The 25,403-nt window shown below is 50.9% G+C and overlaps 1 protein-coding gene across 1 annotated transcript in view; it reads right to left on the bottom strand.

The window, feature by feature from the left end:
• Nucleotides 1-230: 230 nt before the first annotated feature.
• TONSL (tonsoku like, DNA repair protein) overlaps nt 231-25,403 on the bottom strand; it is a 40,106-nt gene continuing 14,933 nt past the window's right edge. Inside the window, exons 7-26 of the mRNA XM_083516513.1 lie at nt 24,697-24,811; nt 24,450-24,598; nt 23,673-23,825; nt 22,798-22,923; nt 20,822-21,023; nt 18,576-18,637; nt 17,141-17,230; nt 16,075-16,147; nt 15,778-15,941; nt 13,559-13,682; nt 11,189-11,901; nt 10,790-10,866; nt 9,710-9,860; nt 8,018-8,096; nt 6,366-6,667; nt 5,539-5,710; nt 3,230-3,408; nt 2,393-2,466; nt 1,761-1,894; nt 231-889 (exon numbers count right to left, since the gene is read on the bottom strand). Of these exons, the coding sequence (XP_083372639.1) occupies nt 696-889; nt 1,761-1,894; nt 2,393-2,466; nt 3,230-3,408; nt 5,539-5,710; nt 6,366-6,667; nt 8,018-8,096; nt 9,710-9,860; nt 10,790-10,866; nt 11,189-11,901; nt 13,559-13,682; nt 15,778-15,941; nt 16,075-16,147; nt 17,141-17,230; nt 18,576-18,637; nt 20,822-21,023; nt 22,798-22,923; nt 23,673-23,825; nt 24,450-24,598; nt 24,697-24,811 (3,333 nt within the window). The 3' untranslated portion in view covers nt 231-695. The remainder of the gene's footprint in view (nt 890-1,760; nt 1,895-2,392; nt 2,467-3,229; nt 3,409-5,538; nt 5,711-6,365; nt 6,668-8,017; nt 8,097-9,709; nt 9,861-10,789; nt 10,867-11,188; nt 11,902-13,558; nt 13,683-15,777; nt 15,942-16,074; nt 16,148-17,140; nt 17,231-18,575; nt 18,638-20,821; nt 21,024-22,797; nt 22,924-23,672; nt 23,826-24,449; nt 24,599-24,696; nt 24,812-25,403) is intronic.

Below are 25,403 nucleotides of genomic sequence, written 5' to 3'. Positions count from 1 at the left end.
TCCCACCCAGAGGTGACTCCAATACGGTTCTAAAAATTGGGACTTATTTCCCTGGTCCCGTATCCCAAATGAGCTTTCAGAAAGCAGCAGCTTATGACTTCTTTCCGTAGCCCGAAGCTCAAAACACAGAAGGCCTGCGCAGCTTCCCCACCCCTGTGGCACCACTACCTGCCCATTCGAGACCAGCAACAAAGACACCGGACAGGCAAGACGAGGGACGACACAGCATCTTTGTGTTGCGAGGCATTCAATAAATATTGGAAATCACATCACAGAACTGCTGGGCAGCGCAAGCGGTGAGAGAGCAGAAGACCCTTGGAGCAGGACAAAGGCAGCCGCTTTTTACATACCAATATTCCTGTTTCTCAGCCACCATACCAAACTCAGAATATAATTCATAATGGCAGTATTGAGTTGGTCCTATTGGAGCTCTGGACGCACCTGTGCCGGGCAGGTGTCTAGTCCCACCCTAAGCAGCGCAACACCAAGCTATCTCCCTTCTTGACATCCCTTGAGAGAGAGGACAGACACCCCTTGCTTTCATCTGGACCATGCCAGCTTACAGGAGCCCAGGAGCTGCCTTAAGTCCACGGCCGCATTGAGCAGCGCAATCCCAGTCTGCTGGAGCCTGCGAAGCGTTCCAGAGGCGGCTTCATGGGTGAGGCCCACAGCACATGGAGGAGAAGCATCGCGTCCTACAGGCAGTGGCAGAAGAGTTTGTGATGCCGTGTGACTGAGTGGAGGGAGGTGCCCGGTGGGCCACGCCACAGCTCCGCCACGTTCCGCTGGTCACTCCTGCTCAGGTGGCGAGTGCAGAGCTGCAGCTGAGAGACGTTCAAGGAGAGCTTTGTCCATGTCACGCTGTCTAGCGGTCCTCTCACGGAGCAGCCTAGGGAAGGAAGGAAGAACTGAAGGAGCTAGACTGGGGACTGGGAGCCGCCGCCGAGACCACATAACACCAGTCCTGAAAGACCTACATGGGCTCCCAGTTAACTTTCCAAGCACAATTCAAAGCGTTGGTGCTGACCTTGAAAGCCCTAAACGGCCCCGCCCAGTATACCCGAAAGAGCATCCCCAGCCCCATCGTTCAGCCCAGACAATGAGGTCCAGCTCCGAGGGCCTTTTGGCGGTTTCCCCCCTAGAGAAGGCAGAGGGCCTTCTCGGTGGTGGCTCCTGCCCTGTGAAACGCCCTCCCATCAGATGTCAAGGGAATAAACAACTCTCTGACTTTTAGAAGACATCTGAAGGCAGGCCTGTTTAGGGAAGTTTTTATTGTTTGATGTTTTAACGTGTTTTTAATATTCCGTTGGGAGCCGCCCAAAGTGGCTGGGGAAGCCCAGCCAGATGGGTGGGGTATAAAGAATATATGTATTATTACTTTGAAAACTGGGCTCTCAGGCTACAACAGTCCAGCCACATCCCACAACTATGGCTCAGGTTCCTGAAGTTTTAGCTTTAGGATGCACCGAGGTGAAGCTCAGATTACTTAGCCTGCCCTTCATCAAAACAAAGATCCTCCTGCTTTTTCCCTGATCACATCCTAGTTTTCTGCATGCTAATTCCCTTTAGACAAAATAAATTTTGCTTTTGGTTTATTGGACTGACGTCAAGAGGGGTGCATGAGAAAACCACAGGATTGCGGGCAAAACAACAGACCAAGGCTAATCCAGCTGGGCCACGCAGAATCCACTGCTCTTCAGCAGTTCTGGAGGGGAGGGGCAGTCGGGGGGCGGCCGGTAAAAAACGTATCCAGCACTCACCAGCCAAGCTGAGGAACTGGAGGCCCCGATTCCTTTCCTCGAGGGCAAGTAGCAGCGTCCGAAGACCAACAATGCCGATTTCAGGATTTGCTGACAAATCCAGCGAGACTAAAGGCAGGCAGGTAGGGAGGTGGCTGGAGAAAGAGAACCAATGTCAGAATCAGGAATGGATGGATCTGGTTGCATTCGGCTCACCTACGCTGAAAATTACAGAATTGTAGAGTTGGAAGGGACCCCCAAAGCTCATCCAGTCCAACCCCCTGCAAGGCAGGAACCACTTATCTATGAGAAAAAGTGGGAGAGGAGTAGGAAGCCAAACTCTGGAACCTCCAGGGGCCAGAGAATCGCAGCTAAGGAATCTCTTGATGGCCGGCCATCCAAGCCATTTAAAAACCACCATCTTCCAAAGTGTCAAACAGCTTTTCCCGTCAGAAACGAGAGCTTCCTCAATTAATCAAAGCATACCTGGGAAATGTTTTGCTCAGAGTACCAAAAATGGAGGTGAGGAGCCCTTTGCCACTGTCAAGAATGCCTAGAGATATGGCCAAGGTTGACCCTCCCCGCTGTGGAAGACACCCACCCCCTGCCAAAAGGTTCAGAAAAAGCACAGGACCCACATTCCCTCCACCCACCTAGCCAGCTCTGCAACAGCGTCATCGTTGAGGTGATTCCCAGAGAGAGCCAGGTGGTTGAGAGCACAGCCTTCCTGCACGGAGAAGAACGAAGATTCAGAATGCGGAAAATTAAGGTGTGCGAGTGTCGGGATCTTCTCCAAGACCTAGTCAGGTGGGGAAACTCAGACCATGTCCCATCGTTTCCTCACACAGCGGAGAAGCCAGGCCAGGGGTCAGCAAACTTTCTCAGCAGGGGGCCGGTCCACTGTCCCTCAGACCTTATCAGGGGTTGGACTATATTTTGAAAAAAATAAATAAATGAACGAATTCCTGTGCCCCACAAATAACCCAGAGATGCATTTTAAATAAAAGCACACATTCTACTCATGTAAAAACATGCTGATTCCTGGACCATCCATGGGCGGATTTAGAAGGCGATTGGGCTGGATCTGGCCCACGGGCCTTAGTTTGCCTGCCCATGGTCTAAACCATGGTCTAAACTTTTTCAGCTGTGGTCCGGTGCACTGTTCCTCTGACCATGTGGGGGGCCGGACTATATTTTGAAGAAGAAGAAAATGAATGAATTCCTGTGCCCCACAAATAACCCAGAGATGCATTTTAAATAAAAGGAAACATTCTACTCATGTAAAAACACACTGATTCCCAGACCATCTGTGGGCCGGACTGAGAAGGCGATTGGGCCGGATCCAGCCCCCGGCCTTGGTTTGCCTACCCATGAGCCAGGCCTTCCTCCTCCCCTGTCTTTCACCAGAGCACAAGGGGTCAGCTGGCTGGGCTGAAGGCCTGAGGTCCCCCAGAATGCTTGCCTCCCTGCTGGCACCCGGTCGACCTTACCTGCGCCAGGTACCTGGCCACGGCGTCCTGCAGAGGCTGCTGGTCCCCTGGCCTGGCGCCCACGGAGCTGATGTCCAGGTGGGTGAGATTCTCGGAGGGCAGGCTCTTCAGGAGCAGCTCCAGGGCAGAGGAGCCCAGGGCGTTGTGGGAGACGGTCAGCCGCCTGAGGTGCACGGCTCCTGAGGGAAGAGGGCACAGGAGGAGTTGGCAGAAGTCGGGGAAAGCAATACAGGTGGAAGGGACCAGTGCGGCCATCTGGTCCGATGCCCCGTGATGCAGGGACCACAAGGAAGTGAAGTGGGAGGGAGCAGGAACCTCCACGGGCCGCAGGAAGAAAAGCGTCCGCATTGGCACAGGGGCTTCATTTCGACAGGAAAACACCACACCTTGTCATGTTCCGTCCCCAGAAGAGAGACACTCAGGAATGCCCTCACACAAATCAGCTGAGCAGTTTGCTTATTTATAGAAGCGTTTCTGTCCTAGCATTTCACAGAATATTCCGACTGCTGTATAATGGTATCGTATTTTTCGCTCCTTAAGACGCACCTAGTTTTTAGAGGGGGAAAGCAAGAAAAGCGAGAGCTGCTTACATGGCTTCTGTCCCGCTTTGCACAGCTCTCACTTTTATTGCCCATCCCTCCTCCCACCTCGCTGTAAGAGGAGGAGGAGACACTGGGACAGGTGCTTTGCTTGCTTTACAGCAAGGCGGGAGGAGGGATGGGCAAGCAAAGTGAGAGCTGCGCAAAGTGGGACAGAAGCCATGTAAGCGGCTCTCGCTTTGCTTGCTTCCGTCTGTCCCTCCTCCCGCTTCACTGTGAAGCCAGCAGAGCAAGAGTGAAAGCTGCGCAGTGGCTCTTGTTCTGCTGGCTTCCCAGCAAAGCGGGATGAGGGACGAAAGGGAGCCCTTACACAGAGCCCCTTCCGTCCCTCGGAGGCAGCCTGTCTGTCCCTTCTAGCTGCTGGGGGGAAAGCCAGCAAGAGCCACACACATGCTCTGCGTGGCTCTTTAAAGGGAGAGGCTCCCGCCTGCATTCGCTCCATAAGACACACACACACATTTCCCCTTACTTTTTAGGAGGAAAACAGTGCATCTTATGGAGCGAAGAATACGGTAAAACATAAAGTGCTTAAAAAGTAAAAAGACAGATAAGGTGACCGGCTCATCGAAAATAAAATAAGGGCTGCAAAGGTCTTCGAGCACAAAAAGGCTCTGAGCCACATCTTGTGGGACACCCGTGTGTGTGTGTGTGTGTGTGCATCATATTGTTTGGCTAAGTGTAATGTTCAGTTCCCAGCAAATCTGTCTGCCCCTCCATCTCCAATATTTATTTATTATTTATTTTTCCATTTACATCCTACTTTTTTCTCCAAGGTGCTCAATGCAGCAGATGTGATTTCCTGCCCCCACCTCCATTTCACCCTGGCAACAACCCTGCGAAGTAGACCAGGGCTAAGAGATCACGAATGCCCCAGGGCCCAGGGTACCAGGTGAGCTTGATGGCCAAGTGGGGATTTGCACCCTGCTCTCCCAAAAGTTAAGAGTCCCTAGCAGAGAGGAATGGTCAAATTAAGCTGTTGGATTATGCTGAAATTTCAAACCGACTGGAAGACTCAGGAACCAAGGAGACCTAAACTTCAATGACGAATGGGGAAATTTTATAATTTATCTAGGAGATAAACAGATGAAAGCACTAGCAGGATTTTTATAACACTTGTAATGTAACAAATATTATGGACAAGACGGAAAGATATAAAATGTGGATTGTGGGGAAATATGCAGTTAAAAAAGGTGTACATAGGACCAAGGAGGGGAAGGTGGGAAGTCCAGAGATTTGTAGAAATCCTCATAGAACTCTAGCCCAATGGTTGCCATTAATTTGATTCTGAATTGATTTTAGAATGAATTGATTTTAGAATGCTGTGTTTATTTTTACTGTTGTTAGCCGCTCTGAGCCCGACTTCAGCTGGGGAGGGCGGGATATAAATAAAAGTTGTTATTATTATTATTATTATTATTATTATTATTATTATTATTATGTAATTTGGATTGCTATGAATTAATATTTGTAAAACAAAATAAAAATTATTATGGAAAAAAGAACCCTGGTCTCTCAGGTCCTAGTCCAACCCTCTTAAGGGCTACATCCTACAGGCCAACAGAATTAACTGTGCAAAGCCAAGGCAGATCAGACTTGCTTAACTCATCCTGATCTCCCTCGTGGTCCCTTCCAACCTGACCGTTCTACGAAATCCAGCTCTACTGGACCTGATCCCTGCTGACAGCCGACGCTCTTTCCTGCGCCTCTTACCTTTCAGGGCACTGTCCAGCAGGAGGCGGTAGTGCTGCAGGAAGGCGGTGGTGAAGCCGCAGGCTTGCAGTCGGAGCGTGCTCAGGACCGGGCAGGCCTGGACCAGGGAGGCAAGGGGCTGGGTGCTGCCGTCCCCCAAGGGGTTTAGGCTGAGGTCCAGCTCTTCCAGGTTCTGAAACAACAAGGGGTGTGGGTTCGAGTGAGATGGTGGCAGAGGGAGGGCTAATGCTAATAATAATAGTAATAGTAATAATAATAATAATTTATTATTTATACCCTGCCCATCTCGCTGGATTTCTCCAGCCACTCTGGGCGGCTTCCAACAGAATATTAAAATACAATAACCTGTTGTATTGTATTGTTAAAATACAAGCCACTTGCCATCAGATCGAGGGTAGAAAGAGGGAGTCAGTACCCCGAGACGGGGTGTCTCACATAGGGCCTGAAAGGTCTGCATGAAACTCAGCTTCCTATTTTTAAAATAGCAACAATAATAGCAATAAATAATAATAATAATAATAATAATAATAATAATAATAATAATAATAATACAGTTGTCCCTTGGATCTCAAATGCTCCTGAAGAATTGAAACCAGCAAGTGAGTGTTCCTGAACTTTTTCCAGAAGCTGAACGCCCAATTGGCTGCAGGAGGCTCCAATTGGAAGCCACACCTTGGTTTTCAAACGGTTCCGGAAGTCAAACGGACTCCCGGAATGCATTCTGTTCGAGAACCAAGGTACGACTGTATAAATAATAAATTATTATTTTTATTATTATTATGGCACTCTCCCGCTTCCCTCCAGAGCAGCTCCTCTGCTGCCCGTACCTGGAAAGTGACGGAGCCGGGAAGTCCTGCGGTCAGCTTGCGCAGCCCCTGGGGTCCCAGCCGGTTGGCCGAGAGGTCCAGCGCCTCCAGGCCGGGGATGGTGGCAACGGTGGCCAGCAGCTCTTCCGCCGAGTCATCGCCCAGGCCTGCCCCGGGGAGGCACAGGCGCCGGATGGAGGTCTGCAGCTTGAGGGCACGGAGGAGAGGCGTCAGGTGGAGGCGGCGCAGGGCCAGGCCCGGGACGTTGAAGGACGGACCCGATTCCTGGCACTCCAGCAGCTGCAGGAGTAATCGGTGCTCCCCTGCCAGCCGGGGGGAGAGAGACACACACACAGGGCACCAGGCTTCAGTCAAGGCAAAAGACTCACAAACCAAGCCTTCAGTGTCATTGGGCCAGTCCTGCGGAACTCACCGCCACTAGACATTTGGCAGGCCTGCTGAAATCATTTCTATTCTGCCAGGCCTGTGAAGGCAATTCAGAATGAGGCCTTTCACAATGGTTAACCGACATCTGATTTCTTTATGGTTTTAATGTATGGTTCGGAACTGGTCTGTGACCGTAATAATGCAATTCAATTCAACTCAATGTGTGGTTTTATGCTTCTACAGTGGTACCCCGCAAGACGAACGCCTCACGAGACGAAAAACTCGCAAAACGAAAGGTTTTTTCGTTTTCGAGTTGCCTCGCAAGACGAATTTCCCTATGGGCTTGCTTCACAAAACGAAGCTTGCCCCGGGGACAGCGAGTCTTCTCTTTTGAAGCAAGGGGCGGCGGGGAGATCGCTTCTCCCGGTGCTCCGAAGCGGGGCGGGGGGGCGGGAACACCTTCTGAAGGCGGGCAGGGGGCGAAAGTCTTTGTCCCCCCTGCCTGCCTTCCCAGGGGCTTTTAAATCGCCCCGGACAGCGGAGAAGTCCTCCGCTGTCCCGGGGCGATTTTAAAATGCTGCCCGCCAGCATTTTAAGATCGCCCGGACAGCGGAGAAGTCCTCCGCTGTCCCAGGGTTTTTTAAAAGGCTGGGGGTGGTCTGAAGGCGGTTTCCCTAGGAACGCATTAATTGATTTTCAATGCATTCCTATGGGAAACCGTGCATCGCAAGACGAAAAAACCGCAAGACGAAGAGACTTGCGGAACGAATTAATTTCGTCTTGCGAGGCACCACTGTATTGCTATAAGCGGCTTTGATAGGGTTTTTTTAAAAAAATGATATAGCAGTACGCAGATATTTTTTACAGATAAACAAAGATGCAGAATAGCTCAGTGGGTAAAGCATGAGACTCTTAATCTGTGGGTCATGGATTCAAGCCCCATGCTGGGCAAAAGATTTCTGCCTTGCAGGGGGGTTGGACTAGATGACCCTCGGGGTCCCTTCCAACGCTACAATTCTGTGGAAAAGCCAGCACAGCCGTCACAGCAACTGGCTTGCGGAAAAGGTTCCTCTTTGAAACCCCTTTGGGAAGAAGCCCCTTCTCTGAGCCCAACAGGACAGAAGGCGCTGCGTCTGAACTGGGGCAGAGCAGCATCAGCAAGATGCCCGCAGCCTCCTGAGGACTCCCCCCCCCCCCGGGAACCCATCTGCCAAGAGAGGCAAGCTCTGAAGGACGTAGGGGGGCTCAGCGACACCAGGCCCCTCCGCAGGGGAACTTGGGCTTACCCACAGCCAGGCTCTGGCAGGCCTTGCGGTACCTCTCCACAAGGGGTGGCAGGTCCCAGGACTGCACTTCGGCCAAGACCTGCCGGGGGGAGAGAGAGAGAGGTCAGCAGGGGGGTCAGCTGGGGCCCAAGGAAGGTGGAACTCCAATGGGAACACCTTTCCTTTTATTTATATATATATAAAGGTAAAGGGACCCCTTTACCTCGCGGACGACTCTGGGGTTGTGGCACTCATCTCGCTCCCTCGGCATCCAGCTTCCGGGTCATGTGGCCAGCATGACAAAGCCGCTTCTGGAGAACCAGAGCAGCGCATGGAAACGCCCTTTACCTTCCCGCCAGAGAGGTACCTATTTATCTACTTGCACTTTGACGTGCTTTTGAACTGCTGGGTTGGCAGGAGCAGGGACCAAGCAACGGGAGCTCACCCCGTCACGGGGATTTGAACAGCCGACCTTCTGATCGGCAAGCCCTAGGCTCTGTGGTTTAACCCACAGCGCCACCCACATCCCCCATATATATATATATATATATATATATATATATATATATATATATATGCTTTCGTAGATTTTCACGGGTACAGGAATGCAGGTTTTGGTGTCTTCGGGTGTCTTCCCGTGTAAGAGTTGGGGTGTCTAGGCGACGTTTCGACGAGGTCTCACTCGTCATCTTCAGGCTGGTGCTTTCGGCTTCTTGTTACTGGAACAGAGCAGGATCTCAGTGTTTGAGTTCCTATAAATACTGTTGAGGGGGTGTGGTGTATAGCCTCCAACGTTCTGGGCAGAGAGGAACTTCCTCTCTGCCCAGAACGTTGGAGGCTATACACCACACCCCCTCAACAGTATTTATAGGAACTCAAACACTGAGATCCTGCTCTGTTCCAGTAACAAGAAGCCGAAAGCACCAGCCTGAAGATGACGAGTGAGACCTCGTCGAAACGTCGCCTAGACACCCCAACTCTTACACGGGAAGACACCCGAAGACACCAAAACCTGCATATATATATATATATATATATATATATTATTTTTTTTAAAAAAATTATATTTTATAATTTAAAGTGCTCATTTATACATCCTTAAGGTATCAATGACTTCCCTTCTTCTCTTTCCTGTGGTTCATTTTGCATATCATAAATCCCTGCATATTTTCACAAAAACTATACCATTCAGTATTGCATTATTACATCCATCAAAACTTATTTACACTAGTGAATGTATCTCAATGCTGCCAATGTTTTCAGCTGTACCCTATTATTCCCCATATATTCAATAAACGTTTTCCAAACATTCCATGGTTGAGCCCGTAACCTCGGTTTAAGGTGCCATTTAGCTCCTGGCTTTCCAATCTCAGTTTCTCAGGGCAGATATTAACCTGCTTCCTTGCCATCAGAACCTACAAACGCCTCAAAACAGCCCTTAACAAGAGCACAGGAATCTGGCTCCTGCAAAGTCCGACCACTGGGCCATGCCCTTCAGTGCTGCCCACACTGACAAGCAGCTGCTCCCCAGGATTCCTGGCAGAAGTCTCCCCTCATCCTCTGTGGATGATTAAACTGAGGACATTGTGCCTTCAAAACGGGTGGTCTGCTCCCCCGTCACCCCCCAGACAGACTCCCCTGCCAGCAGCTGAGGAATGGGGCTATGGGGAGAAGCGCTGCCCATTCCTCCCTCAGCTGGCAGCGACCGCTCACCTCTTCGTTGCTCTGCAAAACGTCCACGATGCAGTCCTGGGGGGCCAGGAGGGCCCCCTCCTTCTTCAGGGTCAGGCGTGGCAGGAGCCCGCAGGTCTGGTAGTAGCGCTGGGAGGCCTGATCCGCCAGCCAGGACACAGGGCGACTCTCACTGTAAGGAAGGAGGAGAGGGGCTGCAGTAGGAAGACACCTCCCCTCCCTATATTCCTGGGGGCATGCAGTGGGGGGCTCTGAAATGCCCCACCTCCGGCAAGGATTCAGTCTCCTGCCACGCAGCAATCATCCAAACAGTGCAGAGGGAAATATTATTTGGGGGTGGTTTGAGGACAGCAGAAATATCCCGCCCCCGGCCTCCCCAATTACAGATGTTTCCAGGGCCGGATTGAGGTTTGATGAGGCCATCAGCTCCTGAAGGTAATGGGGTCCTTTATATGTCAGCTGTCCTGTGTCAACAACAAATTGTCACTATTTTTTGTGTTGAATATATGCTACATTTATGGACCTAATAGGTATCTAAAGCCATTTGCGCATCACAAAACATGTATTTTATTAAAGTAGTTGTTGAACTGAAATACAGTCATACTTCGGGTTACAGCCGCTTCAGGTTGCGTTTTTTTGGGTTGCGGACCGTCAAAATCCAGAAGTACCAGAACGGATTACTTCCGGCTTTCAGCGCCCGCGCAGAAGTGCTAAATCGCGCTTTCCGCGGGCGCAGAAGCGCTGATCGCAACCCTCACGTGCAGATGCGGGTTGTGAACGCTGCAAGTTGCGAACGTGCATCCCGCACGGATCACGTTCGCAACCTGAGCGTCCACTGTACAATTAAGAAAAAGTATATTAGTATTATTATTAATTTTTTCATTAAATTTTTTTGGGGTCCCCCAATAGAGTGGGGCCCTAAGCTACAGCTTGTTTAGCTTATATGTAAATCTGGCACTGGACGCTTCCCACAGTGCTTATGTGGAGAGTTTTGAAGCTGCCTCTACAAAGACAAGGTCTGGCTTAGACCCAGAGCTCCGATGAGGCAGCTCAGTGAGGGAGGAAAGGGCAAAGGGGCTGAGGAAGCCCCAGTTCTCTCACCTGTGGGGCACGGGGATGAGGAAGACGTTGTCTTGCACCCGAACTCGCACCCGGATCGGAGGTGGGGGAGCAGGGAGCTGCAGAGAACAGGGGAGGAGAAATAGGGTGAGGACGAATGAATTTTATTATTACGGTCACAGACCAGTTCTGGCTCACTTACAGTATCAGGAAAATCATAAAACACAGCAGGAGTACATTGAACTGCAACTGGGTATAACAGAGACAATTCAGATATAGCGGCAGTTAAAAACATATAGGATGGCCCCAATCCCAGAGGAGTGCTGGCCTCTCAAGGCCCAGGGAAGCCAGCCAGCTTCTCACAGTGCCACGGCAAAAAGAGCGCCTGCCAGAAAGGAACCAAGCCAGACCCGCTTCTCTCCCCGAACCCTGGAAACTCACATGTGCTGGTGCCGAGGGGGGGCTCTCCCCACGCCCAGGGGTCCCCCCATTGACGTGGCTGCTGCCCCCTGCCCCCTGGAGGATGCTGGCATCTGCCGCACACTCTGGGTTCTCCGCCACCACCACGCCGGCCCCTCGGAGTCGTCCCAGCGGAGTCCTGTCGACAATATGGGTGAGGCGACTCTGCCGGACCCTCCTCCTCCTCTTCTTGGTGGCCTCGGGGGGCTGGCGGGGAAAGCCCCCGTCACTCTCGCCCCCCAGGCTCTCCTCCGACTCGGTCCCAGACTCGCTTTCTGGGCTCTGGCGGCTCCTTTTGCGGGAGGCAAGATTCTGCCCCAGGTCGTCTTCCAGCCAGTCGTCTCCTACATACTCCTCTGGGGGGATCAGGGCGGGCCCAGCGGAAGACTTGGGGCGCTCAGGGCTGGGCATAGGGCAGGGCTTGGCTCTGCCCACCCCGCGAATGGCAGCCCGGTACTCGGCCGGGGCAGCTAGCCTGGCCTCCCTCTCTGGGTCCTGGCCAAACAGCCGCTGCTTCTTCTTGACCGGCCTCAAGGGACTGATGGCGTCGTCCTCCTCGGGCTCCCTCCAGCTCCTCTGGGGACTGGGGGACTTTGGGGCAGGATCCAGAGGGCAGGGGGCTTGCGGGGACTCGGAGAGCTCTGCGTCAAACAGCTGGCTGGCCGGTGGCTCTTGGGGAGGCAGAGCCTTGGAGCCTGGAGGGGCAAAAGCAAAGGCGTCAAGTTCACAGCCTTCTAAAGGAAAATCTTATGAAAATGTACTATAGATGGTACTTGGCCCCTGTAAAACTAGCAAAAATAAATAAATCATATAATAACAAGTGCTGGAGATGTAAGGAACAGATAGGAACACACTACCGTATGTGGTGGTCCTGTCTAGAGATACAAAGATTTTGGAATATGATTTATGAAGAGATAAAGAGACTGATAAAAACTACATTTAGCAAGAAACCCGAAGAATTTTTACTAGGAATTGTTTCAGATAATATTCCCAAAATTTCTCATTGAAGTTGATGGACTATGCTGAAATAGTTGAATTGACCAGAAGAGTCAGAAAATCAGGAAGGCCGAAATTTTAATAAGGAATGGGGGAAATTTATAACTTATCTTAAAAACCATTGGATTCAGTTAAGATTGTTAGGATTGGAATATGACTTGTAGTTTAAGGGTGAATTCTGGACACAACAGAGACGTAAAATATTTGGATGATCATGAAAGATGCAGGAGGAAATGTTTAATCATAGGACCCACAAAGGGGAAGATGAAGCCCAGGAGATTCATTGGAATCTTGTTTTTATGATTTATGTTTGGTATATTTCTGAAAAACTTTAATTTGAAAAACCAAATAAATAAATATTTTATTTTTTTAAAAAGATTTCTCCTTGCCCACTCAGCCCCAAAGAGCACCGCAAGGTTTGGCCCCAAGCACAGCAACAAAGGAGACAGAGATCGTGGGTCCCTCAGTCCCTTTCAATCTGGAACAGGGTGCTGTTCTGAGCAGAGCAGGGAGACAGAATCTGGGCAGGATAAGGAAGGGACCCAGAGCTCTCCTCCAATGTTCATTCTCATGAACTTGAAGCATCAAAGACATCGGCCTGCTAAAAACACAACAGCTTTAAGGCTTTCCACCAGAACAAAGGAAGACTCGGCTGGGTGAGAATTCCCAGTAAAGCAGACTGTCTCACCAGAGTGGTGCATGCTCTGGTTATCTCCTGCTTGGACTACTGCAATGCGCTCTACGTGGGGCTACCTTTGAAGGTGACCCGGAAACTACAACTAATCCAGAATGCAGCAGCCAGACTGGTGACTGGGAACGGCCGCCGAGACCACACAACACCGGTCTTGAAAGACCTACATTGGCTCCCAGTACGTTTTCGAGCACAATTCAAAGTGTTGGGGCTGACCTTGAAAGCCCTAAACAGCCTCGGTCCAGTATACCTGAAGGAGCATCTCCACCCCCATTGTTCTGCTCGGACACTGAGGTGCAGCGCCGGGGGCCTTCTGGCGGTTCCCTCCGTGCAAGAAGCCAAGCTACAGGGAACCAGGCAGAGGGCCTTCTCGGTAGTGGCACCCGCCCTGTGGAACGCCCTCCCACCAGATGTCAAAGAGAAAAATAACTACCTGACATTTAGAAGACATCTGAAGGCAGCACTGTTTAGGGAAGCTTTTAATGTTTAATAGACTATTGTATTTTAATATTCTGTTGGAAGCCGCCCAGAGTGGCTGGGGAAACCCAGCCAGATGGGCGGGGTATAAATAAATTATTATTATTATTATGCAAACGGCCCCTTGAGGGTGTCCCCAGGAGCAGGCCCCACACCCCTTGAGCCCCAGGAACGAAGCGCAGACTCACCTCGGTCTGCCAGGGCTCTCTTGAGCAGCCCCTCCATGGCCTGGCAGCGCTGGCGTGTCTCTCGGTCGAGGTCCCTGCCGTAGAGACGCACCCATGCCTGGAGAGTGCCCAGCGGGGTCAGGCCCTGACAACAGAAATGCAGGGAGGGTTGGCCCCAGCAGAAACAGGAGCCCAGCCAGAAACCTCTCGCCGCCTCTGGGCTGCACCCAAGAAGCCCGGTGGGCTTGCCACCCCCGTCCCTGTAGTGGGAGCAGACCCTGAAGCTGCCAGGATGCCAAGCGGCCAATGCAAGGCCACTGTCCCTAAGCCAAGGGGAAGGGGGAGCTGTGAGGAATAGGGGCCTGTTAGAAACGTGGGTCTGCACACTTCCTCTGAAGGAGAGTTTCGTAGCTTGGGGGTCCTCCTGGATCCTTTACTGTCGCTCGAGGCTCAGGTGGCCTCAGTGGCCCGGAGTGCCTTCCATCAGCTTCGGCTGGTGACCCAGCTATGCCCCTATCTGGACAGGGATAGCCTAACTACTGTTGTCTATGCTCTGGTAACCCCAAGGTTAGATTACTGCAATGCGTTCTACGTAGGGCTGCCTCTGAAGATGGTTCGGAAACTTCAGCTGGTGCAGAATTCAGCGGCCAGGTAGCTCACTGGAGAAAGACGGTTTGAGCATCTTACACCGAACCTGGTCGGACTGCACTGGCTACCAATTAGTTTCTGGGCTCAATTCAAAGTGCTAGTTTTGACCTATAAAGCCTTAAATGGCTCAGGACCGCAATACCTCAAGGACCGCCTCTTCCCATATGAACCTACTCAGACCTTTAGATCATCTTCTGAGGCCCTTCTTTGTGTGCCTCCTCCTTGAGAGGTCAAGAGGGTGGCAACACGAGAACGGGGCCTTCTCTGCAGTGGCTCCCCATCTGTGGAATGCTCTCCCCAGGGAAGTTCGCCTGGCGCCTTCACTATACACCTTTAAGCACCAGGCAAAAACATTCCTTTTTAACCAGGCCTTTGGTTGATTTGATTGACATCCTATGCCCTTTTAAAATGTGGTTTTTTTTTTTGGGGGGTGTTATTGATTGTTGTTTTTGTTCTGAATATATATATTGTGATCTTTTCTGTGACCTCCGGGTATAGGGCGCTATATAAATTCAGTAAATAATAATAATAGGCTGTGCACTGCAGGTTAACCCTGTGCCCCCCAACCTACAACATCGGGGGGGCACGAGATTGGGGGGGGCTGGGCTTCAAACAAGACGGTGCATGTATCCTGGATGTAGGAGGTGGCCTTTGGGCCCTCGATTCCTTGACCCCCACAAGAATTGAGGATCCCCTGAAGACAGCTCCAGCAGGAGACAATGAAGTGGGGAGGAGGAGGGGGGGGGGAGGGATGGAAGCAGCTCAGGGAGGCTGCTCAGTAGGCCTTCCTGAGAAGGCAATGCCCACAATTTCAAAACTGGGGATTTGTCAAATGCCGCCCCCCTCCAAAAACTTTGAAGGCAGAAACCACAACACCAGGAGGAAAGGGCTGGAGCCCCACCCCAGACAATACCAGGAGGAGGGGCTGCAGTTCCCTTTGTGCATCGCTGGAAGAGAGGCAGTGTGAACCACATGTTTATACAACATCAACCAATAAAGTTTTCTGTGGTTCTTTTAATTGTCTTTTTTTGTCACTTTTAAACCTTTTTTCGACCTTTTTGTGGTGACAAATCCCTTTTCTTCTTTTTTCTTTTTTGTGATTACTTTTGTTTTACTTACCTTTACTGTATGATTGTATTTTAAACTAATAAAGATTTATTAAGAAAAAAAGGAAGCTCTAATTAGACACAACAATACAGTAAGAGTAAATTTTTTGAGGTCTCAGAACAAAGGAAGGAAGTCAATTTGTGTTTATGTACGTAATGATATGGTTTTTTTTCTGTAGATGTGTGCTTTTTCGTTTTTGTTTAGTTTTGTTTTGTTTCCTTTGTTTGTTTGTTTTTCCCTTTTCCTTTTCTGTTTTTTTTTTTTAATATGTTCCGGGGATTTTTGTTTGTATAGCATTATTTTGGATTCAATGTTTGGATTTTTTGTTATGATTCTGCATTGAAAATAAAAAAATTTGAGATTTAAAAAAAAAAGGGGAAGAGAGGCACTGTGGCGCAGTGGTTAGTGATGGGTATACATGCAATGAATAAACTGCCTTGCTCCCCAGCAGCAACTCTCGCCCCGTCCCAGCCCCGGTGCCTCACCTTGGCATTCCGCAGCACCACGGACGCCCCCCTGTGGATCAGGAGCTCCGCCACGTCGAAGTGGCCGCAGTTGAGGGCGTCGTGCAAGGGGGTGATGCCCTCACACCCAGGCCCCCCCGGGTCGTCAATGGCGGCGTTGTGGTCCAGAAGAAAACGCACGATCTCTGGAGGAAGAGGCGAGGGGAGCGGTCACGTCCAGCGCAGCCCCAACTCCGCCGCCAAGGGGAAAGGTTCCCGGGCGCAGAGCACCCACTTTCAGGCCCCCCAGGAAGCCCCTTCCCCTGTCCCAGCACTTACCCAGATGGCCGTGGTTGCAAGCCTCGTGCAGGGGGGTCCAGCCGCAGTAATCCCGAGGGTTGAGAGGGTGACCCTGAGGCAGAGCGGAGAAACGTACGGATGCTCAGGGGGTCAGAAGTTGGCCGGGGCCCCGTCCTTCTCATCGCACCCGGCACCTGCTCCCCGCCTCCCTCTCTCCAAATGGGGGGGGGGAGAGATCCTCACACGTCCCATGTGACAAAACCAGCCATCAGGGAAAGAGAGGGAAGAGGTTTTTACGGACAAAGGAGCTGAACCTCGTGGGCCTGAGCCAGGATCTGGGGAAAGCTAGTGGCAGGGACCAGATCACAAGAGCTTGCCCTGATTCTGTCCAAAGGCATCCCAATACAATACGATAATCTTTATTGTCATTGTCCCATACAGAACGACGAAATTGAGAAAATCTACACCAGACATTCAAAAACCATCAAGCCTACTAACCCAGCTATCCCAGCCTGGTTAGCCCCCTAAAAACTCTGATACCCCATAATTAAAAACAATATACTCCCATAGAGACTAGCTTAAAGGTAAAGGGACCCCTGACCATTAGGTCCAGTCGCGGGTGCTCATCTCGCTTTATTAGCTGAGGGAGCCGGTGTACAGCTCCTGGGTCGTGTGGCCAGCATGACTAAGCCGCTTCTGGCGAACCAGAGCAGCGCACAGAAACGCCGATTACCTTCCCGCTGGAGCGGGACCTATTTATCTACTTGCACTTTGACGTTCTTTCGAACTGCTAGGTTGGCAGGAGCAGGGACCGAGCAACGGGAGCTCACCCCGTCGCGGGGATTTGAACTGCCGACCTTCTGATCGGCAAGCCCTAGGCTCTGTGGTTTAACCCACAGTGACACCCGCGTCCGTTGCACTACCTTACACTGTGTTTAAAACAACATTTGGGTAGAAACTGTTTCTCAGGCGGCTAGTCCTAGTCTTTATAACACTGTACCTTCCTTCCAGAAGGCAGAGATCATTTCCGGGGTGCACACTATCCCACACAGCACCACCGCCGTCCCTGCCCGCTTTTCCTTTCTTTTAATGTCCAGCAGCTCACCTTCTTCACACAGAACTGCACCTGGCGCAGGTTCCCGTCTATGCAGGCGCGGTGCAGCAAAGTCTCCCCACGCTCGTTCCGCTGGTTCCACTGGGTAGAGGGAAATGCAACAGAGGAATACCTGAAGGAGTATACCTGAAGGAGCGTCTCCACCCCCATTGTCCAGCCCGGACACTGAGGTCCACCTCCGAGGCCCTTCTGGCGGTTCCCTCCCTGCGAGAAGTGAGGTTACAGGGGACCAGGCAGAGGGCCTTCTCGGTGGTGGCACCTGCCCTGTGGAACGCCCTCCCACCAGATGTCAAGGAAATAAACAACTATCTGACTTTTAGAAGACATCTGAAGGCAGCCCTGTTCAGGGAAGTTTTTAATGTTTGATGTTTTATTGTGGTTTTAATATTCTGTTGGGAGCCGCCCAGAGTGGCTGGGGAAACCCAGCCAGATGGGAGGGTAATAATAATAATAATAATAATAATAATAATAATAATAATGAAATCAGTAACTTTCCCCCAACTACCCACCCCAGTTTCCAAGACAGTGAAGCCAAAGGGAGAAGATGTACGTCTGACTGTGTTTTTATATTTTGCTGGAAGGTGCCCAGAGTGGCTGGGGCAACACAGTCAGATGCGCAGGAGACAAGTATTCTAATATTTCCAATGACTGGCTTGCTGACACCAGTCCCCTCGGGAGGATCACCTGCTTAGTTTATTCACTTGCTGATTCCCAAGCATTTCTAAACCTCTTCATATTTAAAAATCTCTAAGCGGCATGCAAAAATGATGAAAGCAGGTACACAGTATCTGGTGAAACAGGATTATAAAAACAAGAATCCCATAACAACAGGCTTCGATCTTAGGGGATCTTGCTTCACAAGACGTCTGAAGCAACTGATGGATGATGCTTCAGGTAAGGCAAGAGGGAAAGGAATCCCACAGGGAAGAGGCGATGGCAAAAAGGTCTGCTTCTAGCTTACTGCCCTACAATATTCTGTTTTATGATTATGACTGTTATTTATTACCTGTCCTTCACTGAGGTCCCCAAGTGGGTTACAACAATTTAAAATTACAACATAAAAAACCTTTTTTTTAAAAAAAAACCTAACAATTGCAAAAAAATAAAAATACAACCAATAATAGCAGTAGCTTCTAATAAAAAGGAACAGAAGTCCGTGGAATTGCTTATATCATATTTAGATTTCCAGCAATTGACATGCAGAGGCATCGCTGCTTCCAACTCTGGAGGCAGGGCAGAGGCCCCTGGCCATGGCCAGCTCTCTCCTCCCCCATGAAATGGTCCAATCCTCTTTTAAAACCCACCCAAGTTGGTGGCCATCCCTGTCTTCTGTGGGAGCGAGCGCCACAGTTCACCTATGCCCTGACCTCTGGGCATCAGACTTAGCTGGCCCCATGGAGCTGAGTGGACTGGGGCCCTGGCATACCTTGTTGAGCCTTCGCCGTCCAGGGACCGTCTTGTTGTAGCCCTCCAGGTCGTCCTCTCCGCCTGGAAGAGAGGGGAGAGTCCCAGAGTCACCGTCCCTGAAGCAAACCACCCCTTCCACCAAGAAATGTACATCCCCAAATCAACGCTGGTCTCCTGTTTGCCCTAGACAGCCAGCAGACAAAAGATCCCCTACCCCAGCCTATCATAGCTACCAGCAACAAGTCTATCCATTTCACACACACACACACACACACACACACACACACACACAACTTTTAACAAGCCAGTCCACTGGCAATGAGTTCCACAGGCTGTGAGGTGTGTGTGCCAAGCCCTTCCATCCATTTGCCTTGAGTCCTTCCCCATTCAAGGCATAGGTTTAGGAGAGAATGATTTTTGATTGTACAGTGAACCCTCCAAATACAGTACGAACTTAATTCTTCCTGGGGGTCCGTATTTACCCCAAAAAGTCTGTATCCAGAGGCACCGCTTCTGCGCACATGCGTGGCATAATAGAGTGCTTCTGTGCACGCGACGGAACCCGCGTACAGCATACACTTCCGGGTTTGCCACATTTGCAACCCAAAATTATGTTACCCGAAGGTAACATAACCCAAGGTAAAGGGACCCCTGACCATTAGGTCCAGTCACGGACGACTCTGGGGTTGCAGTGCTCATCTTGCTTTACTGGCCAAGGGAGCCGGCGTGCAGCTTCCGGGTCATGTGGCCAGCAGGACTAAGCCGCTTCTGGCAAACCAGAGCAGCACACAGAAACACCGTTTACCTTTCCGCTGGAGCGGTACCTATTTATCTACTTGCACTTTGACGTCCTTTCAAACTGCTAGGTTGGCAGGAACAGGGACCGAGCAATGGGAGCTCACTCCGTCGCGGGGATTCAAACGACCGACCTTCTGATCAGCAAGCCCTAGGCTCTGTGGTTTAACCCACAGCGTCACCTGCATCCCTAACCCGAGGTACCACTGTATTTATAGACCACCCTTCCCACTGTGATAGGAATTTTATGGTCTTAGAGATATGGTAATGTTCATAACTGCACATACATAGATCAACACAGGAAGACCAACCTGGAACCATTTTGATTCCTAAACAGACCAAATCCTTTCTCTGCAAGGTTAACCTGGAAAAGCCTCCCCATTGTCTCTTTCCTCACAAATCCTGTCTCAAGGATATGTCTGTTTGAATAAGGTGTGAGCCTGTGACCTGGCCCAGGAAATAAGTATTTTACCACTACAAAAGAATGGCCAGGCTCCCCAGGAAATCCAATCAAGTAACTTGCCAGACAGGAGATAAACTGTGACAGGAGAAAAACAACATTTAAATTTCTGTGATGTAGGTGGGATGTATCTGAGGGGTGGTCTTAGGTTACACCCCTTCTGTGATGTATGCATAATGTTTCTGGGGGTGGTCTTGATCTAGAGGATGGGAATTTCAAAAGTCTTTATAAGCCCTTGCACAGCAATTTTGGGGGTCCTCTTCCTCTCCTGCGTGTGAGGGAAGTACCCTGTTGCAACAGATCAATAAAGATCAAGCTTACAAGCTGCTTTGCTTCTCAATATTCTCTGGTTGGCCTCTGTTTTTTTTCTCCTACCAATAGGGAACCTATGTAAGGACTCTATATGGGCTCTTGGATACCCCATAAGGGAAAAGGGCGTATTTTTATTTACAACACCAGAGGGCCTTCTCGGTGGTGGCACCCACCCTGTGGAACGCCCTCCCGCCAGATGTCAAAGAGAACAACAACTACCAGATTTTTAGAAGACATCTGAAGGCAGTCCTGTTCAGGGAGGTTTTTAACGTGTGACATTTTAATGTACAGTGGTACCTCTGGATGTGAATGGGATCCGTTCCGGAGCCCCGCTCACATCCTGAAGCGAACGCAACCCACATCTGCACGTCGCAATTTGCTGCTTCTGTGCATGCGCGTGATGTCATTTTGAGCATCTGCGCATGCGGCGAAACCTGGAAGTAATACGTTCCATTACTTCCAGGTCGCTGCAGAGTGCAACCTGAAAACGCTCAACCTGAAGCAACTTTAACCCGAGGTATGACTGTATTTTTAATCTTTGTTGGAAGCCGCCCAGAGTGGCTGGGGAAACCCAGCCAGATGGGCAGGGTACAAATAATAAATTATTCTTCTTCTTCTCCCACGTGGGCAACCCCAAGCCTTGCCCCCACTCCCTCCCAGAAAGCGCCCTTCGCTCCCACGATCTCCCCGTCTCTCACCGCTATCGGAGAGCTCCAGGTCGCTCTCTTCCAAGGGCTCACTGCTCTGGGCTTCCTCCTCTTCATCCTCTTCCTCACTGATCTCCCCATTCGAGCGCCAGCCCCGGGAGCCACAGAGCTCCTGCAGCCTGGCTTGCGTGTTCGACGCCTCGGGGCGCCCGCACCTCTGCTGGCAGGCGTGGAAGTGCCGCAGGACCTGGCGCTGAGAAGCATTCGTTTGGGGGTTAAAAACAGAGTTTGATCTGGCCTCTAAGCTCACTTTTAGTTTTCAGGGTAAGAAGCAACGACAGGCATTCAAATGTTTGTGTCCAGGCTTGCTGATGTTGCTTGAAGTCAATCTATTTCTAACCAGCCCTCATGGACTCTCTTTGAGACAGTGGAGAGTCAGTATAGAAATCAAATTTACAGCTGGAAGGGACCCTGAGGGTCATCTAGTCCAACCCTCTGCAATGCCTCCCTGCAGTGCCTACCCTCCCTGCCCACAGACTGTCTCGCCAGAGTGGTGCATGCTCTGGCTATCTCCCGCTTGGACTATTGCCATGCGCTCTAAGTGGGGCGACTGGTGTAGGAGTGCAAATATCCAGAGATGTAGTGATCAGGTGGGATTGCTATGAGGAATTATAACAGATATAGAGTAAGCCATCTGTGTCAGCAATGAAAGCATTGCGTTGACTGGGTTTAAACTATTTTGATATGATTTTTGATCAATCTACACCTCTGCATCTCTGGCCCTTTTGACCCTACTGCCCCTTTCTCTCTCCTCACGTCACGTACACAGCGTACACAGCAGTTGCTTCGCCAGGCAGGCTTCCTGGGCCATAAAGATAGTAGGCAAGTTACTTTGATGTAGTTTTCTTATATATAATCTTAAAATGTTAATCTTGGAGCCAGGAAACAGATCTCACATGAAGGTGGTAGTGATCTGGTCCTCCTGGCCATCCTTCTTATCATGTGTACTGATTGTTTATTACCTCCGGGGTTGCTGTATTCGCTCCTTTGTAGTATTCATTCATTTACCCCAAAAGTATGCATGGATAACTAGTGTTTATAGATTAACTTTCTCCCCACGTGGGTTTGTGGAAATGCTCAGAAGAAATCTGATTGGTTCTTTTGAACGCTCTGTAAAAAGCATTTTTGTGAATAAAAACAGCCTGGGCCAGGGGGCTGCAGATCGGACAAGCACAGAGAGACACGATTATACGCGCCCTTCCCAGAGTCTCGCTGGTTCAAGCCTCTGTGTGTATTCTTATTAATCAGAGTTCAATCCTTCCTTTACTTTGCAAACGCAACAACTGGAAACTGCAACTAATCCAGAATGCGGCAGCTAGACTGGGGACTGGGAGCAGCCGCCGAGACCATATAACACCAGTCTTGAAAGACCTACACTGGCTCCCAGTACATTTCTGAGTGCAATTCCAAGTGTTGGTGCTGACCTTTAAAGCCCTAAACAGCCTCGGTCCAGTATATCTGAAGGAGCATCTCCTCCCCCATCGTTCAGCCTGGACACTGAGGTCCAGCTCCAAGGGCCTTCTGGCGGTTCCCTCCCTGCGAGAAGCCAAGTCACAGGGAACCAGGCAGAGGGCCTTCTCGGTAGTGGCGCCCGCTCTGTGGAACGCCCTCCCACCAGATGTCAAAGAGATAAACAACTAGCAGACTTTTAGAAGACATCTGAAGGCAGCCCTGTTTAGAGGCTGACCCAGTGCCTCTTGAATCGTATGGCTGAGCCTCATGTTATGATGCTACCTTACACAAAGTTGTGATGGGAACGCCAGCACTCTCCTGCATTCCCAGGTTTCTGATTGGATGGGGATGCGTGGCAAAATTGTCCTTGCCACATTGCAGGATATGATAAACTACTGGTTTATCAGATAGTTGTTGCGTGGATGCTATTACAACTCGGTGTATGAATACTATGAAGCATCGACGCTAATACCTTTAGTATTGTGGCGTCATCCAAACCCCACTGCCGGCCTCACCTGCAGCTTGGCGTCGCAGGCCTCCTCTGCGTAGGAGAGAGCCGTCTGGAAACATCTCTGCAGCTCTTCGTAGCTCTCTTTGGCCTCCTCCTTGGAAAGGGCGATGTTCAGCCACGTCTTCCCCTCCTGGCCATGGAAAGAGCAAGATGAGTTCCAGGAGCCGTCTGGCTTATCCGCCCACCAGTTCAGCAAGTTTATCTATTTATTTTGGAGCATTTGTACCCCGCTCTTAAGCCACAAAGGCTCCCAGAGCAGCTTAAAGTAAAGGTAAAGGGACCCCTGACCATTAGGTCCAGTTGTGGCCAACTCTGGGGTTGCGGTGCTCATCTTGCTTTACTGGCTGAGGGAGCCAGCGTACAGCTTCCGGGTCATGTGGCCAGCAGGACTAAGCCACTTCTGGCGAACCAGAGCAGCGCACGGAAACACCATTTACCTTCCCGCCGGAGTGGTACCTATTTATCTACTTGCACTTTGACGTGCTTTCGAACTGCTAGGTTGGCAGGAGCAGGGACCGAGCAACGGGAGCTCACCCCGTCACGGGGATTTGAACTGCTGACCTTCTGATCAGTAAGTCCTAGGCTCTGTGGTTTAACCCACAGCGCACACACCATCAAAACAAATTAGCCCCTACCCACAGGCTTACAATCTTTTTTTAAAAAAAACCCTCACACGACACACAAGGAGAAAGGGATAGGAAGGGAAGAGGAAAAATGAAAGTCAAAAATTCAGACACCAGTTTCTAAACAGCTGTTCCTACAATGCCCAGTTGGCACAGATCAGGAGCAGGGAATGTTTGCTTGGCATCCAAGTAGCAGAAGTCCTGAATCGCCTCGCTTGGCCCCATCCTCGCCCTGCTCCTAGCCTGCCCCCCTTACCTCCAAGGGGTTCCCCTTCCGCAGGGCCAGTTCGGCCTGGTAGTGCTTTATGGCCTGGGCATGGTCCTTCAGGTCTCCAAACGTGGCGGCCAAGGAAACGTGGATCACAGCCAGCTCTTGGTCTGGGCGCTTCAGAGACCGCGCGTGGCACAGCTGAGAAGGAAACAGACAAACCCAAACTGCCGTGGCAAAGAGGCCCAGGGCACCCCGCAGCCCATCGCTGACCTTTAAAGCCCGAAATGGCTTCGGTCCAGTATAAGTGAAGGAGCGTCTCCACCCCCATTGTTCTGCCCGGACACTGAGATCCAGCTCCGAGGGCCTTCTGGCGGTTCCCTCGCTGTGAGAAGCCAAGTTACAGGGAACCAGACAGAGGGCCTTCTTGGTAGTGGCGCCCGCCCTGTGGAACACCCTCCCTTCAGATGTGAAAGAAATAAGCAGCTATCTTATATTTAAAAGACATCTGAAGGCAGCCCTGTTTAGGGAGGTTTTTAATATTTAATGCTGTATTGTTTTTAACATTTGATTGGAAGCCGCCCAGAGTGGCTGGGGAAACTCAGCCAGATGGGCGGGGTATAAATATATATATTTATTATTATTATTATTATTATTATTATTATTATTATTATTATTATTATTATTACTACTACTACTACTACCAGCCTGTACCAGAGCTCTGGGAGCCCTCAAATGCCAAGTCCGTCCAGCTGGCAGCTCTACAACCCCTCCTCCTCCAGGTCCTCACCCCAAGGCCACCCTTAGCCCCAGGAGGTGCCTCACCTGCTTCTCGTAGGCCTCCAGAGACCGGCGATAATCCCCCGCCTTGGAGAACAGGTCACCCAGCTGCTCGCAAAGCCCGAGGGCTTCTCGCAGGCTGCCAGCGGCCTCTGCTTCTTCCAGCTCCTGCTGCAGGCGGCTCACCTTTGTGGCTGCCAGAGAGAAAGAGAGAGCCACAAGCCGTGAGGTCATGTGTGCCCGGGTGCCTGGGCCCAGGGGAAGCCCCCAAGGGAGCGGCGGCGCCACTCACCGTAGCGCAGGCTCCGGCAAATGCTCTCCCGCTGCGGCGGCTGCTGGGAGCCCAGGCGATAGGCTTTCTTCAGGGAGCGCTTGGCTGCCACAAAGTCCCCGAGGCTCAGCAGGACCTGTGGGGGAAGACGGAGGGTCAAGCGGGGAAGCTGCTGGGGGCGGCTGAGCTCCCTCTTGAGAGAGTTCACCCAGGAGTGTAGCGATCAGATGGGATTACTATGAGGAATTATAAAATACGCATCAAGCCATTGTGTCCGCGATGAAATCATTGCGTTGACTGGGTTTGATTCATTGACAATAATTTCTGATCAAATCCCACAAGCCTCTGCATCTCTGGCCATTTTCTCTTCCGTTCATTTTCTACGCCTGTCAGGGCTGCCGCCCAGTCCCAGCTCACATAGGACCAAGTCAGCCAGCGTTCAGTTTCAAAGAGTCTTTATTGGATTACAGGTTCCATTTCCAAACTGCAACGTGCAGCCCTACTTCTTCTAGGTCAGAACGACGAAGACCCGTCTGAGTCTCCGCCTCTAGCGCACCAGCTTAATACCCTAGCCTTGCTCCACCTCCTGCGCCTTTCCTTCCGTCTCTGGGTCCTCCTGCCCCCCTGGGTCTCTCCTTTCCTACTCTCTTCTGACGCGGACCCCCCTGACCCTTCCGCCTCCTTGCGGCGGGCTTTGGGACCCGGTTCACTCTCTGGGCTGCTGACTG

The sequence above is a fragment of the Podarcis liolepis genome (genome assembly GCF_965112155.1).
Source record: "Podarcis liolepis genome assembly, chromosome: 8".
Lineage (NCBI taxonomy): Eukaryota > Metazoa > Chordata > Lepidosauria > Squamata > Lacertidae > Podarcis > Podarcis liolepis.
Note: the sequence above shows the minus strand (reverse complement) of the source record. Positions and strands in the feature narration are given on the sequence as shown.